This window comes from Lepidochelys olivacea, assembly GCF_965140295.1.
Source record: "Lepidochelys olivacea isolate rLepOli2 genome assembly, chromosome: 19".
In the NCBI taxonomy this organism is placed as follows: Eukaryota; Metazoa; Chordata; order Testudines; family Cheloniidae; genus Lepidochelys; species Lepidochelys olivacea.
This window is the reverse complement of record NC_140429.1, coordinates 3,344,793-3,360,316: the sequence shown is the minus strand read 5'-3', so window position 1 is coordinate 3,360,316 and position 15,524 is coordinate 3,344,793. Positions and strand designations below refer to the sequence as shown.

The 15,524-nt window shown below is 48.1% G+C and overlaps 1 protein-coding gene across 1 annotated transcript in view; it reads left to right on the top strand.

Moving 5' to 3' along the window:
* The first annotated feature begins 6,269 nt into the window (after positions 1-6,269).
* The window catches only part of LOC311510151 (protein argonaute-1), a 47,196-nt gene continuing 37,941 nt past the window's right edge, over positions 6,270-15,524 (top strand). The window contains exon 1 of the mRNA XM_084609606.1: positions 6,270-6,411. Coding sequence (XP_084465732.1) covers positions 6,387-6,411 — 25 coding nt within the window. The 5' untranslated portion in view covers positions 6,270-6,386. The remainder of the gene's footprint in view (positions 6,412-15,524) is intronic.

Below are 15,524 nucleotides of genomic sequence, written 5' to 3'. Positions count from 1 at the left end.
AGCAGGGAAAGGTGGTGTCACTTAATGCCTAGCATGACTTCAGTGCTTCTGAAAGTGCCAGTGGGCAACGGGAGCAGTGCATGGGGGTCTAACAGTTTGTCAGGCCTGTACACTAGGGCTATGGCTACAGAGAGCTTCCCCGTCAATTAATCCACCCCAATGAGCGGTGGACTCTGTCAGCAGGAGAGGCTCTCCTGTTGACGTAACGCTGTACACGCTGGTGCTTAAATCAGCATAAATTATGTCATTCAGGAGGTGGCTACTTCACACCCCCTGAGCAACATAACTTATGTTGACTTAAGCTATGGCTACACTACAGCCTAAGTATCATCATGTTACGAAACTGGTCGTTGTAATGTCTGGAAATGCAGTGAGAGTAAACAGTGCATCCAAGGAAGCTCACGCCTTGATCTTCAAAGGTATTTAGGTACTGAACTCCCTGTGTTTTTGGCATCTAATTATCTTTGAGGTTCTGGGCCTATGACCCTGTTGCTGGCTCTGTTCCACAATGGATTTTTGGTCCATCTTGAAGTTAGAATTTACAGCCCAGCCCAGCTCTTGTCATATGAGCAGCACCAGGTTTGTGAGATGCAAGCATCGCAAATGTGCAGAGAATTCTAGCAGGCCCCTTTGTGTTCACTGTATCTGCTTGGGTATGACTGACATAGGAAGCAGAAAGGGTACCTGAGAACTTGTGACACAAACCTGACTTAACACCATGTCTAGTCAACTGAAACCTTCCTGCCAATGATGCTGGTGTCACTGCTGCCGTCGGCTAAGGCAGCTCTGTCTGGCACAATTATCCTTCAGAGGAACGTCCATTTTAAGTCTGCTTGCTGGGGATGATTAAATCCTTTCAGATTTATCCATTCCTGGGGGCGATGCCTATTTCCATTGTTTCTTGCCCTTCTGTTTTACCACTTAACACTAGTGCTCGTGCCCCAGATTTACACTACTTTGTGGACAACCCAAAATGAATGAAACATCAGCTGAACGTTTGACCCACTATTTCCAGGTTTCAGAGTAACAGCCGTGTTAGTCTGTATTCGAAAAAAGAAAAGGAGGACTTGTGGCACCTTAGAGACTAACCAATTTATTTGAGCATGAGCTTTCGTGAGCTGTAGCTCACTTCATTGGATGCTCAAATAAATTGGTTAGTCTCTAAGGTGCCACAAGTCCTCCTTTTCTTTTTTTGACCCACTATTGGTATTGCAACAGCCAAACAAAAATGACTTGAGTTGGTCAGTATTAACCCTCATCATCGCTGGTATCCTAGTCTTATTTAAACTACAGCTCCTCCACTGCTGTGTTGGTGGGGTCTGAATAACTAGTCTAGGAGGTGCTGCTGCTCAACAAGGAGCTAATTGTGCAGGTCAGGAAAAGTGGATCTGCCAACTCTAGAATCCTCTCCTGCAGGGGGATTGAACACCAGTTCTAGGATTTAGCAGAGTGGGTCACGTGTCTGATACACATAGCACTGTTTATATTACCAAATAGCATCCCCATAATAGTGTAATTTACATTGATTAGCATGTACAATGTGTGGTTCAATTAAATATGTTGCCAAAGCTTCTGGTACAGCCTCTTGTGGGAATGTCAACAATAAATGGGGTTAGAATGATGCCACAGTCAATCTCCTTTGCTCTATGAGGAGCCCTGGGCTTTCAAGTTTGAAGCATAAATGGAAGTGGGTCATTTGAATTCTGTGGTCATTGTTAACCCCCTGCTTGAAGACACTGGTGTTTTTGTGTGCGTGTCCTCAGAAATGTCAGGCAGACTTTTTGTTTGGTCGTTATTTAAAAAATACTAATGCTAAGCAAGACACCAATGCTGCTGAACTGACCTAACTCCATGAGAATAAGATGTTCTGTTTCAGAACTACGTGAGTTACTGAAGTTTGTGCCTCACTGACGATAAGAATTTGCCTCTCCCATTTGGGGATCTCAGCATGCTTTACAAGTAATTAAACCTCACCATTCTCTGCCCTGGTAATGCTTGTAGCAAAGTATTCGGGTGTAGATTCCAGGGGGTGAAACGGAGGCACAAAGGTGTATTTCAAAGTCAGTAGTTGAGCTAAGAATCGAACCCAGGAGTCCTGCTGCCCAGTCCCTAGCTCTAACTCACCAGATTTGCAATGGCATTTTCTATTCAGTTAGCTTCTGCTCATTAAAATGATCATCTGAGAACTGACTGTGAACGAAAACTGGGATGTGACGGTTACTTTTTTAGTCACACCTGGGTTAATCTGTCATGCTTCCAGAGAGGAGTCTAGCACAACAGGCCCTGATCTGGCTGATGCCACTATGCATTGACTACAGCAATATAAAGGTTCTGTTTCCAGTAATAATGTTAAGGCCCTGGTCAGCCAATCTGATCCTCTGGTATTGAGGGGATAGGCATGATGGTCTAGCTGTATGCATCAGATTGCAAGATGAGGGCTCGAAAATGTAGGCTGTCTTCTAGTGAAAGGGAGCCGTTCCTGAAGTGTTCACACAGATCATCCTTGTGAGATGATTTTGTAAAGTTCACACTTTGTAGTCAAAGTGTTGCTCATTATTTCTGCCCTCTACAAGCCCTTGCAGCAGGACAATGGGGAAAACAACTAGTTCCAAAAAAGAAAAGAAAAATCAGTGTCACCAACATCAACCCAGAGGGTCACACTCCCCTCAGAGTGACTAAGTCAATAATGACAGCAGGGATGGACCTGGCCCAGAGTTTATAAATAACTGCTCTATGTGCACTTGCTAATACCACCCGAGAGAGCAGGAAATGCCTGCACGTGAGGCAAGTGAAAAATGCACCTGACCCCCAAGGCAGATCATTTAGACATGGCTGTTATCGAACAACTAAATGCTTCAGGCTTCAGTTTGCTCTCTGCCACATTCAACCTCCAGGGGCCAAGGAGCATTCAGCATCCAGGTCTGCCTCAGAAATCCAAGGGCACCGTGACCTTCTTCCGTGGATATGGGTAGCTCCCAGCAATGCTATCAGGAGTTACTGTTGTAAACTCCTGCTATGCTGATGGTGAATGTAAGGTCTGAGGCTTCTTCTGCAGCCACATTAGGACAGCAGGAGCCAAGAAGCGGAAAGTCACATCCTCACATTCCATCTAAACTACATTCAAACAATGAAATAGCACGCTATAAAGAAGGCACTCTTATTCCAATAGTACCCACCACCACCACCAGATAACAGATCTAAAGATGTTTAAAGAAAACTTTGTTTGACAGCTTTCTGTCTGGCAAGGAATCACTTATCAACAGTTGTGGTTGTGAAATCTCTACTTCTTTATAGTTTTTTCTTACATAAGAACGGCCATACTGGGTCAGACCAAAGGTCCATTAGCCGAGTATCCTGTCTTCCGACAACAACCAGTGCCAGTTGCCCCAGAGGGAATGAACAGAACAGGTGATCATCAAGTGAGCCATTCCCTGTTGCCCATTCCCAGCTTCTGGCCTTTAAGGTCCGTACTTCTCTATTGTTTACCTGTATGGTTTCTGTCTGGTTCTTTGGTTTCTGTCTGCATAACTAATTTTGCAAGATTTAAATTAACTAAGGTGGTGGGGTATGAGTGGGTAAAGAATTGTTTTGCAATATGTTAGGATTGGTCAAAGAATTACTTTATAATATTTTAGTTAAATAATTGGTTAAAGTATAGCTAAGCAGAACTCATGTTTCACTATATAAATGGGTCCAAAAGGAAGTTAATTGGAACCCACTCCAGGACACAGCCCAAGATCAGAGCTGCCAGATCTCAACACCCTGCCAACTATATCGTGCAGAAGCTGGAGTCCCTGGATGACCTGATCCTAACTGGCCACCAGGAAAAGTTTGTCTGCCTTACTGGGAGTGGTGAGCATTGTATGCTTAGTGTGTGCATTCTGTTTTAGTGATTGTTAACAGAGGTTAAGGATAAAAAGAAAAGGAGTACTTGTGGCACCTTAGAGACTAACAAATTTATTTGAGGTTAAGGATATATGTGTAAGGCTCTTTCACTAGTAAAAGACCCTACAAACCAGCAGAAGGTTATGCCCTGAGCTCTAGGAACAGGGTAAAGGTGGGAGCTCTACTGTGCAGGTAAACTGAACACTTTCACTGACCCCTACATTCTCAGATCCCATTTCCCTTCCATGGCTTCGTAGCGATCCTTACACATTACACATAACCACAAGGGGGTGCTTCTAACACAGCACTAACGAACGCCCCTGATGTCAAACCAACCAACCTATCATTCCCATTTGCCAACAAGGTTCACAAAGGAGCAAACTTAAAACAATAAAAGTTGCTATTAAATAAAATTGTCCCCTACTGTTCTCTCATTAGCCTACCAGAGAAAAATGACTCCAAAAAATACCCTGCCAAATGTGTCTCGCCACGAACCTGCTAGGAACCCCAAACTGCTCGAGCCCTGCTCAGCCGACAGCCCTGAAGGACATCTTAGTTATTAAAGCATTTCCTTTTTATCTGATGATGCTTTAACGAAAGGTAGAGTGAGACCAAGGAAAGTGCTTACCAGACATCCTGTTTAGTACAACCCCTTGTGCCATCTTGGGCAATATATTACCCAAAGTTATTGTAAAGTTCTTCCACATCCTCCTAGATTCAGAATTTCCCTGTACTGCATCTACCTTCGTTCCATTTTTGATTCTGTGTTACATTCTGTCTGGCCTTCCCGCTAGAGCAAAGACGATCACTAGAGTGTGATGAAGCCTCGCCGGTGCTGCTTGGAGACTCCGAAAGTGCCGGTTTTCAGATAGGCAGGACTTGCAGGGACACGGTGGGGAAGGAGGAGAGGTGACCTTTCGGGCTGTTTCTCTTCCTCCCTCTCAAGCTAAATGGCAATTGGTGTATGTGGAATTTGTATTTGGCAATAGCGGAGTGTTAAACGGATACTGATAACTTAAAAATCTTATATTGTAAAATTTCTTTAGCTATGGCTCTGATCCTGCAAACACATAGACACGCTTAAGTTCTGCATGGGAGTATCTAAGTTCAGCACGTACATGAGGATCAGTGCTCAAATTACTAACCCCACTAGATTATTAAATGTGGAAGGATTTTAGAAGCCCCATTTCCTTGTCAGGGTTTATGCTCTTTGTTTAACTTTCTGCTTTCCTCTCTGCTTGGATCATGAAGTCAATTTCATCCTCACCGTGCAGCCATGCTAAGGTTTGTGACACTGCAGGAGAATGCTTATTTATTTCAAACAACTATTTTACTGGCATTAAAACAGAATTGTAGAAACATCTCTATTGATCTTCGGGTTTTTAAGAACTTTTTTTTACCCAAATATAAGTTATGGGCCAAATTTTAATTGTCAGATTCAATTTGGAAAAAGGCATTTTTATACTTCAAAGGAATAGTTCAGCTTCATTCCTGTTGTGGCATTGGATATATTCTTGACTGCCGGTCTGTGTGTAAATTGCATGAGTGGAGTTGGCACTATGTCAGCCCTGCACACCTGGCACTCCCTCCCCAGCTGCCATTGCACACCTGACACGCCCTCCCATTGCACACCTGGCGCTCCCTCCCCTAGCCCCCCACTGCACACCTGGCACTCCCTCCCCAGCTGCCATTGCACACCTGACACGCCCTCCCATTGCACACCTGGCACTCCCTCCCCAGCTGCCATTGCACACCCGGTGCTCCCTCCCCTAGCCCCCCACTGCACACCCGGCACTCCCTCCCCAGCCGCCATTGCACACCCGGCACTCCCTCCCCAGCTGCCATTGCACACCTGGCACGCCCTCCCATTGCACACCTGGTGCTCCCTCCCCTAGCCCCCCACTGCACACCTGGCACTCCCTCCCCAGCCGCCATTGCACACCCGGCACTCCCTCCCATTGCACACCCGGCACTCCCTCCCCAGCCACCATTGCACACCTGACACGCCCTCCCATTGCACACCTGGCGCTCCCTCCCCTATTCCCCCCTTTGCACACCTAGCACTTCCTCCCCTATTCCCCCCTTTGCACACCCTCCCCTACTCCCCCCTTTGCACACCCGGCGCTCCCTCCCCAGCCCCCCCCGCACAGACAGGACACTCCTAGAGCAGCGGCGAGGGAACCCGCCCAGCCTCGCTGTGGATCCAAGATGGCGGCGCTGTGCGGACGCGCTGTGGGCCCGCAGGGAGCTGCCGCCCCGCCCCGCCCCGCTAGGGGGCGCTGCCCCCGCTCCGCCGCCTTTGTGGGCGCTGGGGCCGGGCCGAGTCGCTCGCGCCGGCGCTGGTTGGCCGGTCGGTCGCGCCTGCGCACTGGGGCCCAGGCGGGGAGGAGCAGGAGGCTGCCCAGGGGCTGCGGCGGCCGCAGCAGCAGCGGGAGGCGGAGGGAGCCGCGCTCGCCCCCCCCCCCGTCCGCCCAGCTCGGAGCCGTGCCCGCGTGGATGGGATGGAAGCAGGACCCTCGGGAGCAGGTACCGGGGCAGGGGGGCGCCAAGGGGCAGGTGCAGGGGGGCTGTGCCGTGGGGCAGGGGGGCTCGGGCGGGGGGGTGCCGTGGGGCAGGGGGGCTGTGCTGTGGGGCTGTGCGGGGGGGTGCCGTGGGGCAGGTGCTGTGGGGCAGGGGGGCAGGTGCCGTGGGGTAGGGGGGCTCGGGCGGGCGGGGTGCCGCGGGGGCAAGGGAGCTGTGCCGTGGGGCAGGGGGGCTCGGGCGGGGGGGTGCAGGGGTGCCGTGGGGCGGGGGGGCTCGGGCGGGGGGTGCCGTGGGGCGGGGGGGCTCGGGCGGGGGGTGCCGTGGGGCAGGGGGGCTCGGGCGGGGGGTGCAGGGGGGGTGCCGTGGGGTAGGGGGGCTCGGGCGGGGCAGGTGCCGTGAGGCGGGGGGCTCGGGCGGGCGGGGTGCCGCGGGGGCAAGGGAGCTGTGCCGTGGGGCAGGGGGGCTCGGGCGGGGGGGTGCAGGGGTGCCGTGGGGCAGGGGGGCTCGGGCGGGGGGTGCCGTGGGGCAGGGGGGCTCGGGCGGGGGGGTGCAGGGGGGCTGTGCTGTGGGGCTGTGCGGGGGGGTGCCGTGGGGCAGGGGGGCTCGGGCGGGGGGGTGCCGTGGGGCAGGTGCCGTGAGGCGGGGGGCTCGGGCGGGGGGTGCCGTGGGGCAGGGGGGCTCGGGCGGGCGGGGTGCCGCGGGGGCAAGGGAGCTGTGCCGTGGGGCAGGGGGGCTCGGGCGGGGGGGTGCCGTGGGGCAGGGGGGCTCGGGCAGGGGGGTGCAAAGAGGCAGGGGCAGGGGAGCTGGTGCAATGTGTGGGAGCTGCGATGGGGGAGGAATTGGGGATGTGGTGCGGTGGGGAAGAGGCATGGGGGTTGTGTAGTGGGGGAGTGCAGTGTGGGGATAAGGGGCTGCAGTGGGGGAGCGGCTGCACAAAAGGGGAGAGGGAAATTGGTGCAATATGGGGAAGGGGGTATGTGGTGTGCTGCCAAGGAAGACAGTGCAGTGGGGTTACAAAAGGAGAAGGGGAGTTTGTGCAATATGGGGTTATGGGGCTGCAGTGGAGAGAAGGAAGTGGGGGAGCTGTGCATAGAGGATGGGGAGACTTTGTTTTGTGGGGGAGGGGGCTGTACAGTGAGGGTGTGAAAAGAGATGGGGGGTTGGTGCAATGTGTAGTTAAGGGCTGCAGTTGAGGGAGAGGCCGTGCAAAAGGATGGAGAAGTGGTTGATGCAGTGTAGGGGCAGGAGGTCTGCAATGTGGGGCCTGGGAGGGCTGTGCAATGGGGAGGGGAGGCTGTAAATTATCGAGGGGCATGTGCAATGGGTGGGATTCAAGAGGGATGGGGGCTAGCATTTGTAGGGTTGGGGTCTGCTATGTGGGGTCCAGGAAGGCTGTGCAGTGGAGAGGCACTGGGAGAGAGGGGCTGCTGGTGCACTGGAGGTGTAAGGGGGCTCTTGAGTTGAGGGCTGTGTGATCTGGGAGTGGCGGGTCCTGTGAAGTTGGGGCCCGGAAGGCTCTGCGTTGGTGTTTGTTCGGTGCTGTGTATTGTAAAATGGGGGCTCGGTGGGAAGGGGGAAGACAGGGCTGCTACCAGGGGGTGTCAAGGAAGGATGGGGAAATGGGAAGTGTTGTAAGGGAGAGGCCTTGAGGGGGCTGAGTGTTGCATAGGAGGGGGTGTAATGGGTTGTTGAGGGGGCTGTGGGGTGGGGGTTGTGGAAAGGAGAAGACCCTTTAAAGAAATGAGTGAATCCAACAGCTTCAGGGAGGGGAAGTATGGAAAAGGGGAGCTTTCTTGGGCTGCCCCCTAGTGAAGAAGATGGGGTAGCTGCTGCATGGAGCAGAGAGGGCTTTTCGGGGTGGATTGGCAACTGAACCAGGGTTGTGCAAGGGGATGGTTGCAGAGGAAGGGGACTGTTGGGTAAAGGAGCTGCAAGCCCCATCAGGATGGTGGTGGGAGGCAGCAAGCTCCTGCAAGAGGCTGACTAGGGGGAGGGAGCCTGGGGGACTGAGGCAGCTGCAAGGGGCAGGATAAGGGGCTGTTGAGTTGAGCAGCAGGTGCATGTCCCTGCAGAGCATGTTGTGTATAGATGAATCCTGCTGCTAAGGTCCTGGACTGCCAAAGACTCCTTTTATATCTCAAACCCCAGCAAATGGCTTATCTTTCCAGGATAGGGAGGGGAGGAAGAATCCCCCATTTCTACCCATCCTCCTCCTCCCCCACCTAATGCCTGCAGGAGAGTCTTAGGGCGAAAGGCAGCAGACGGTGCTCGGCCTTGGAGCAGGAGTGCTGGCGCGCTCTTGTTTGGACACAAGGGCCAGTGGCGGCCGTTTTCTTGTGACAGAATGAAGTGGTTTCTGTCTCTGTGCTTGGGGCATGCGTGAAGTCTGGGCTTCCTTTGCACGCCTGACAGCTGGAGAGGGGAGGCAGCGACTGTTGCTAAAGAGATTCATTCTAGTGCCCTCAACGGTGTTTAACTGGGTGTGCTGGGGAGAAGCAATGTGAGCGGCTAACAAGGCTTCTGAGACTGTCCTTTTCTTGGTTTGCCCCTCCCCTGCAAAACCCCTCCAAATGTCATTAGACTGCCGCTTTCGTAGCAGTAGATCATTTAATTCTTCTTCATGTGGGTTCCATGGATGTTTTTATTTGATCTCAAATGCGTGACTTTAATTTCCTACAGAATATTACTGTGTAAAATAAAGGGTGGTGGGTGGAGAGAAGAAATCAGTCGCGATGCTAGATCATCGGCTTCTGTTAGGCTCTTAAAACTAAATTGATGAGTTTGGCGCCAGTTAAAACGGGATTGGCTTAATTCTGAAGTAAATTAATTTAACTTGAACGCATCAAAGCCTCAGTTATAACGTGGGTGTTTTCAGTGTCATGGGGAAATAGCTCATCTGTACATTGATAACTAGAAGCTAATACTTAACACTGGCTTATTAGCATTCTGACTAGTGTGACCTCGTGGTTAAAGTAGGAAGCTGGGAACCAGGACTCCTGGGTTCCTGTTCCTACCGATGTTGTGCTGTGTGACCTTGGGTGAACACTTAATCTCTCTGTGCCTCTGATTTCTTATCGATAAGGATAATGATGCCCTCTTCCCTTGCACAGTGAAGCTAAAGTAGCTTTGAGATCCTAAGATGGAAAAGTATGCATCAGATTAGAATTGCATTATATTGTTCATCTTTGCATGCCTAGCACTCTACTGTATCGGGTTCAAGCCCTCTGAGTGGGGGAAGTGTGTTGGTGGACTAGACTCCACATTTAAAGACCCTGCTGTGAATGGCTGGATCATGGGAATGCAGCACCTTATTCGTTCTGGTCAGTTACTCATCAGTTATTGCAGGAAGCTGCGGGAACTCTGCATAAATTACAGCAGGCTGCTACTCTAGGGTGGTGGCCTTTATTTTTCCTTTCCACCGCACACTTGTGAAAAACTTAATTTGCAGGTGGTGTGGCTGCTATTGGAGCAAAAAGGGTGTCTGAGAGTCAATGTAGTTCTTGAAAAGAAAAGGAGGACTTGTGGCACCTTAGAGACTAACCAATTTATTAGAGCATAAGCTTTCGTGAGCTACAGCTCACTTCCTCAGATGCATATCGTGGAAACTGCAGCAGGCTTTATATATACACAGAGAATATATATACACAGGTTCTTGGCAACCTCACCCACTCGAGAAGCCAATAGGGATTAAGTCCACTCAGCACCTAGCCAGGATCACACCCAATGTGCATGAACTTGCTACAGTTTTCACCCAGTCCAGAAGCTGTGGGCTAGAACAGTGCACCGTGGGGCATGCGCCACTAATCTAGGCTCTGGACACTGCTCGTAGAGCAGCTATGGCTGAGCATCCCTGACCGTGCCATCCCCAGCAGCTGAGACGCCAGTGACAGAAAAGGCCCAGTGTGGGACACACGTCCTCAGTGTCTAGTGTGAGTGTGGCTGTGTCTAACCCATAAATCTAACAGATCCGCCAAGAGGCTCTCTTGACTGCCTCCCATTGTTTCTGCTTGTAAGATCTGCTACTCTTCGCTCATAGAATGGCTCTGAAATCCATAACTGGGTTCTGTACGCAAAGGCCACCTTGTCTGTCCCTGAAAATCTTGTGTAATGACACGGAGAAGAACTGTTTTGCTTTTCATTAATCCAGTTAGGCTCATCATGAACATTTGAGCAAACACCACAGCAAAGGAGATGGGGGAAAATATCTGTACTGAAAATTATTTGTATGTTTGCAATAAAGTACATCGAACTTCTAGGTGCATGCACAAAATAAACAATTTCAATGTAACATGTATCAATAGAAGAAAATTCTGTACACTCCCTTCTCAGTTCAGCTCCCTTTCACCCCACTCTCCCTCTTTGGCTATAGCCTAAGCAGCCAGATAAACCTTGCATCAAATAGTACCATAATCCTGATCTTTGATTCGATAGTACAGTGTATGGAAAAACTTAATATAGATATGTGGAACATAAGAATGAGTGGAAAGACAGCAGAGAAGAACTCAGCCCTTTCTGCTTTTAAATTACATGCAGTTAAGAAAGGAAGTTTTGGGGAAAAAGGAAACTAAACATACATGCATGGTGGTTTTAACTACTAAACCCACTCTCCTGTAGTTGGCACCTTCTATATCCCTTACAAACTTCCTAAATACCGTTAAGATTAACTGTTGTCTTTGTGTGTTAACCTCCACAAAAACCTGCAGCTGTTTCATTCTAAAGGATTTTTTTATCTTCAGGAAACACGAATTCATGTCTGGGTATTTACTGTGTTTCTTAGACAGGATTATTTCATGCAACAAAGGCGGGAGAAGCACCTTGCCTCAAGACATAACATGTGATTTATCTCTAAATGCTTTCTGTTGTGTAGCTACAACACCTACAAAAGCAAATGTGAGACTAATGATTAAAATGGCAGATGTTAAAAGAAATCAGGAAAATAAGCATACTGAAATTATCCTGCAAGGATGCTCTTGTATGGTTTGTAGAGTAATTTTTTGGTAAATCACTGCTGTGTGCATACACTTAAATCATTTTAGCATGGAGGAAACTGGCATTTAGATCCCAGTCTTTGGGCCTGCTCCATTGATAGGGAGTAACTTTGTATGCTACTACAGTAGAATCCTTAAAAAGGAGGAAATAGTGTCTCTTTGCCTAGTCCTGTGTTTTTGAACACAGTAATCAAGTGTCCGAATGTTTGCAGTTCCATGTATCTGCAGCTTAGTGGCTTCTGTGTAGAAGTTCTAGATGACTATATGTGTAAAATGCGGCTGGAACAAGCGATAGTAGCAAGGGCATCTCTTGCCTCTTCTAGACACTGAGAAGGCAGAGATCTGACACTCCTGATCCATGACTGAAAAGACTGGATTAGCAACCCACATTGAAGATATTGTGAGAATCTTGCAAGCAGCCAGCGTTCCAAAACACTGCTGGCCTTTTCCATACAGTGAGCAAATACATATTTCCATATATAGTCCCGTACTGCCTACTGCAGGGTTTCCTGTACTTCTCGCTGAAGCAGCTGGTACTGGGTCACAGTCAGACAGGATACTGGACCAGATGGACTCCGGATCTGATTCAGTCTGGCAATTCCTATATTTTCTATTTGTTACAGTGTAATCAGCCTGTGTTCTGCAGTACGCTACTATCTGTGGAGGACAGGAATCAGATCCTAGACTAATTCACAAGTGAAAGTGACTTTAATGAATTCAGTTTCCACCTCAGCAGATGTTAAAAGAGCCAGCCTTGGAAATCCGCAAAGCCTGTCACTGTGGTGGGGCTTCTGTTTTATAAATGTCACGGCTCTAACTTTCCCACCTTCCCTGCTCCCGAAAACTCCCGTGCTTCATGGTTCTCCATATTTCAAGGAGCACAGCAAAGCTTTTTCCTAGTTGCTAGCAGCAAATGTGGCTTCTGGCTATGTGGCGTGAGGCATCATAGTCTGGGATTGGGTTAAGTGTGTGGCTATCTGGAGAGTGTGCTTTTAAAACATCTTAAAAACTTGACTGCTGTGCACAAACTCTGGAGCCAAGAGACCAGGGTCTGCTTCCACTGCTGTACAGGAGGCTGGAGATGGACCAGGTATTTGAGGGACTATTTTATCTCGGTGACCCTTCCCAGACTTGTAAGGCGGGTGCTGTGCTTTGAGGGGTGGAAGCAAAGTAATGGAGGCGAAGAGTGAGACATTTTCCTAGACTCATTCCAGACATTAATCCTCTGCACGATTGCAAATAATGGAATTGTTACTTTGCTTGGAGCCTATAATCATTATTATTTTATTGGTAGTGTGATGGCACTTAACAGCCAAGTGCTGGGAGCTGTACAAACATAACACACAGATGACCTCTGTCCAAAAGGGTTTCCAACTTTAGACCAGAGATGACAGATGGATGTAACAAACAGATGGGGAGCACAAGGGAACAGGGCTGGAGTTGCAGCTTCTTGTACTCATCTGTCATGTCACAAAACCATTATCTCTTTTTAAGTTAACTTGGCAGGTGTCATAAAATCATTCAGCAGATTTCGTTTCATTACAACCTCCTTAAAATCCACCCCAAAAAATTGGTGGTATCTCCCCAGCTTGGTTTTTATTAGCAGGTGCTGTATTGAGGTCTCATATTACTAAGAGGGATTTGTGCAAAATACACTGCATTATGTTTTCTAGTAGTCTTCGAAATTTTAAACCTAAACTCAAATTAAATGAGCCTAGTACATCTTATGGTACATTTGCTTTCCGTTTCACTCACTAAATTGCTAATTTGCAAAACCCAGTGACTCTCAAGGAGTTTCCCAGTTGTGAACAGAGCTTGGCAAGAGTCTAGGGTGTCTCTCAGAAGTTTGCAACCACGCTAGTGCAGACAAGATGCAGATCTGTGCAGACAAAGGGTGGGTGATGTTTTTAATTTGGCAGTTCCAATTTAGACACTTCTGATTTCCCAGTTAAAAGCTGAGATCCTGACACTGCGTAACAATGTGCTTTACAGTTTAAGGCTCTCTGTGCAGTGTCTACAAAGAGCTAAATTGCTTTCAGAAGTAAATACCATAGTAAAACAGATTAGTGCCTATTTCTTCACGTTTCTTGGACACAGCTACCAAGACCCGGGCCAGAAGCAATACTTGGGTGGCTGGACAATTCAGTTTTTCCCCCAGAAGGCTGGCCCTGGAGCATGCTGACAGATTTAATGCTTTGAATCAGTGTTTTCAGTCTGAGCTCTCTGCCTGCCATGTGGTCATATTCTAATTATACTCAGTTTAGTGTTGAACCAAAAAGCCACTACAGCCAGTATTAACCTAATTGCTGTTAAAGTAACTTGTGTGATAGAGAATTAATGTTAGTGAGTACAAATCTGCAGAGATTAGGTAAAGGAAAGTGTTTTTAATAAATCTACCTCTGCATATATTTTTCTTCTGTCCCCTGTATCAAATAAGTCTTCCTCTGTGCATTTAAAAATGTTAGCTTGGAGGTGGGAAGTGTATAACCCACTATTAATTAGTTTTAAACTGGAAATAAGGCACACATTTTTAATAATGAGTAATTATTGGAACAATTTACCAAGGGTTGTGGTGGATTCTCCATCATCGATAATTTTCAGATCAAGGTTGGATGTTTTTTTAAAAGATCTTCTCTAAGTATTGCGTGGGAGTTCCTTGGCCTGTTTTATACAGGAGGTCCGACTAGATGATCACAATGGTTCCTTCTGGCCTTGGCATCTATGAATGTGCACTCACCAGGGTAGACCAGACAGGAGTGGTGGCAACAGGCTTTTATTTAGTTTGGAAAGAGAAAATCCTTAATCCTGAAACAATAGGGAAATTTATCTTCCACCTTTTTAAATTAAAATCTCTTCAAGTGAACCTAAGAGCACAGAAACCTCTTTGCATCTGGTGTGCAGCCTTTTACAGCAAATGAAACTGCATAGTTGTAATTAGCTATTTAGTAGTAGCTGATATTAAATTTTGCTATTTTAAGTCTATTTGCTGCATTAGGGAAAACAAGACACTCAAGAAAACAGGTGCTGATGATTCTCTCCCAGAGTTAAATTTTGATCATAGGCTTGAGAATGAACGTGAGGGGACTGTGGATGAAGCTGTGTTTCTGCTGTGACTTTTTTTGTGTGTGAGCTGCTAAACTGACAAGGAGGTCTGAGCAAATCCTCCTCACCCAGCAAATGTGTTAATGGGACGCATTGTCCAGCAGGTTCCGAGATCTTAGTTTGGGTAATGCAGGAAGAAGACTTGTATTGAATTAGTAGCAATGTCCTGGGAATAGATGTCCATATTTTCTTGTAATTTTGCTTGGCTCTGTGCAAAAGAGAAATACAGCCCTTGTCCCCTCAAAGTTAATAGACGACCATCTCATTCTGTGCAGGCTGTTAACTCCCCCCACCTGAATATATCGTCCTTCATCTGGTGTTGCCACTTGCTCTCTGGCTTTTTATGAGAGGTTTCATTGAACTGATTCAGGGTGGAAGATCTTTCAGGGTGTTTAAAGTGAGCGTGGGGTAGTGGTGATTAATGGCCTTTCTCTGTTTATTAACACGCCACTTGGTGACAGCCAAATGTGTCCCCTCAAGGCTTTTGTAAAGCAACCGGTTTTTCCTCAAAACCCATTTATAATTTTCTCAGATTCCTAACTTTATTTTTTAAGAACAGGGTGTGTGCGTGAGGTGTGTGAGGGGAGATTATTATACAAACTCTGCTGTGTAAAGAAACTTCTTTTTGTGTGTCTGTCCAATTCCAGTGGCCCGTCTTTTTTTTTTTTTTGAATAGAGCATTTGGAGAGGATTTAAATTGACATGTTAATTTCATGCCCTCCTAAACATTACAGGTTCTCACCCATCAGGCAGCTGTTGGTCAATTGGTTGTGTTTGCCAGCTGTTCCGCTAAATATATAAACAAAGCGTCTTTCAGCACTAATAACCCCAAGTGGATTTTTACCTTGACTCCTGTTGCACCCCATACACACACAACCCTTCCTAAAAGAGCTGGTTAGTTCACGAGGGGCTGTTTTTTCATGTGTGAAAGTACATAGCATGGGGGGGGTTCTGGTGCGAAGTGATCAGAGCTCTCCCATCGCACCTCTATCTTAATGGCTCTGGGGCCCTGCTTTTGTGTGTTAA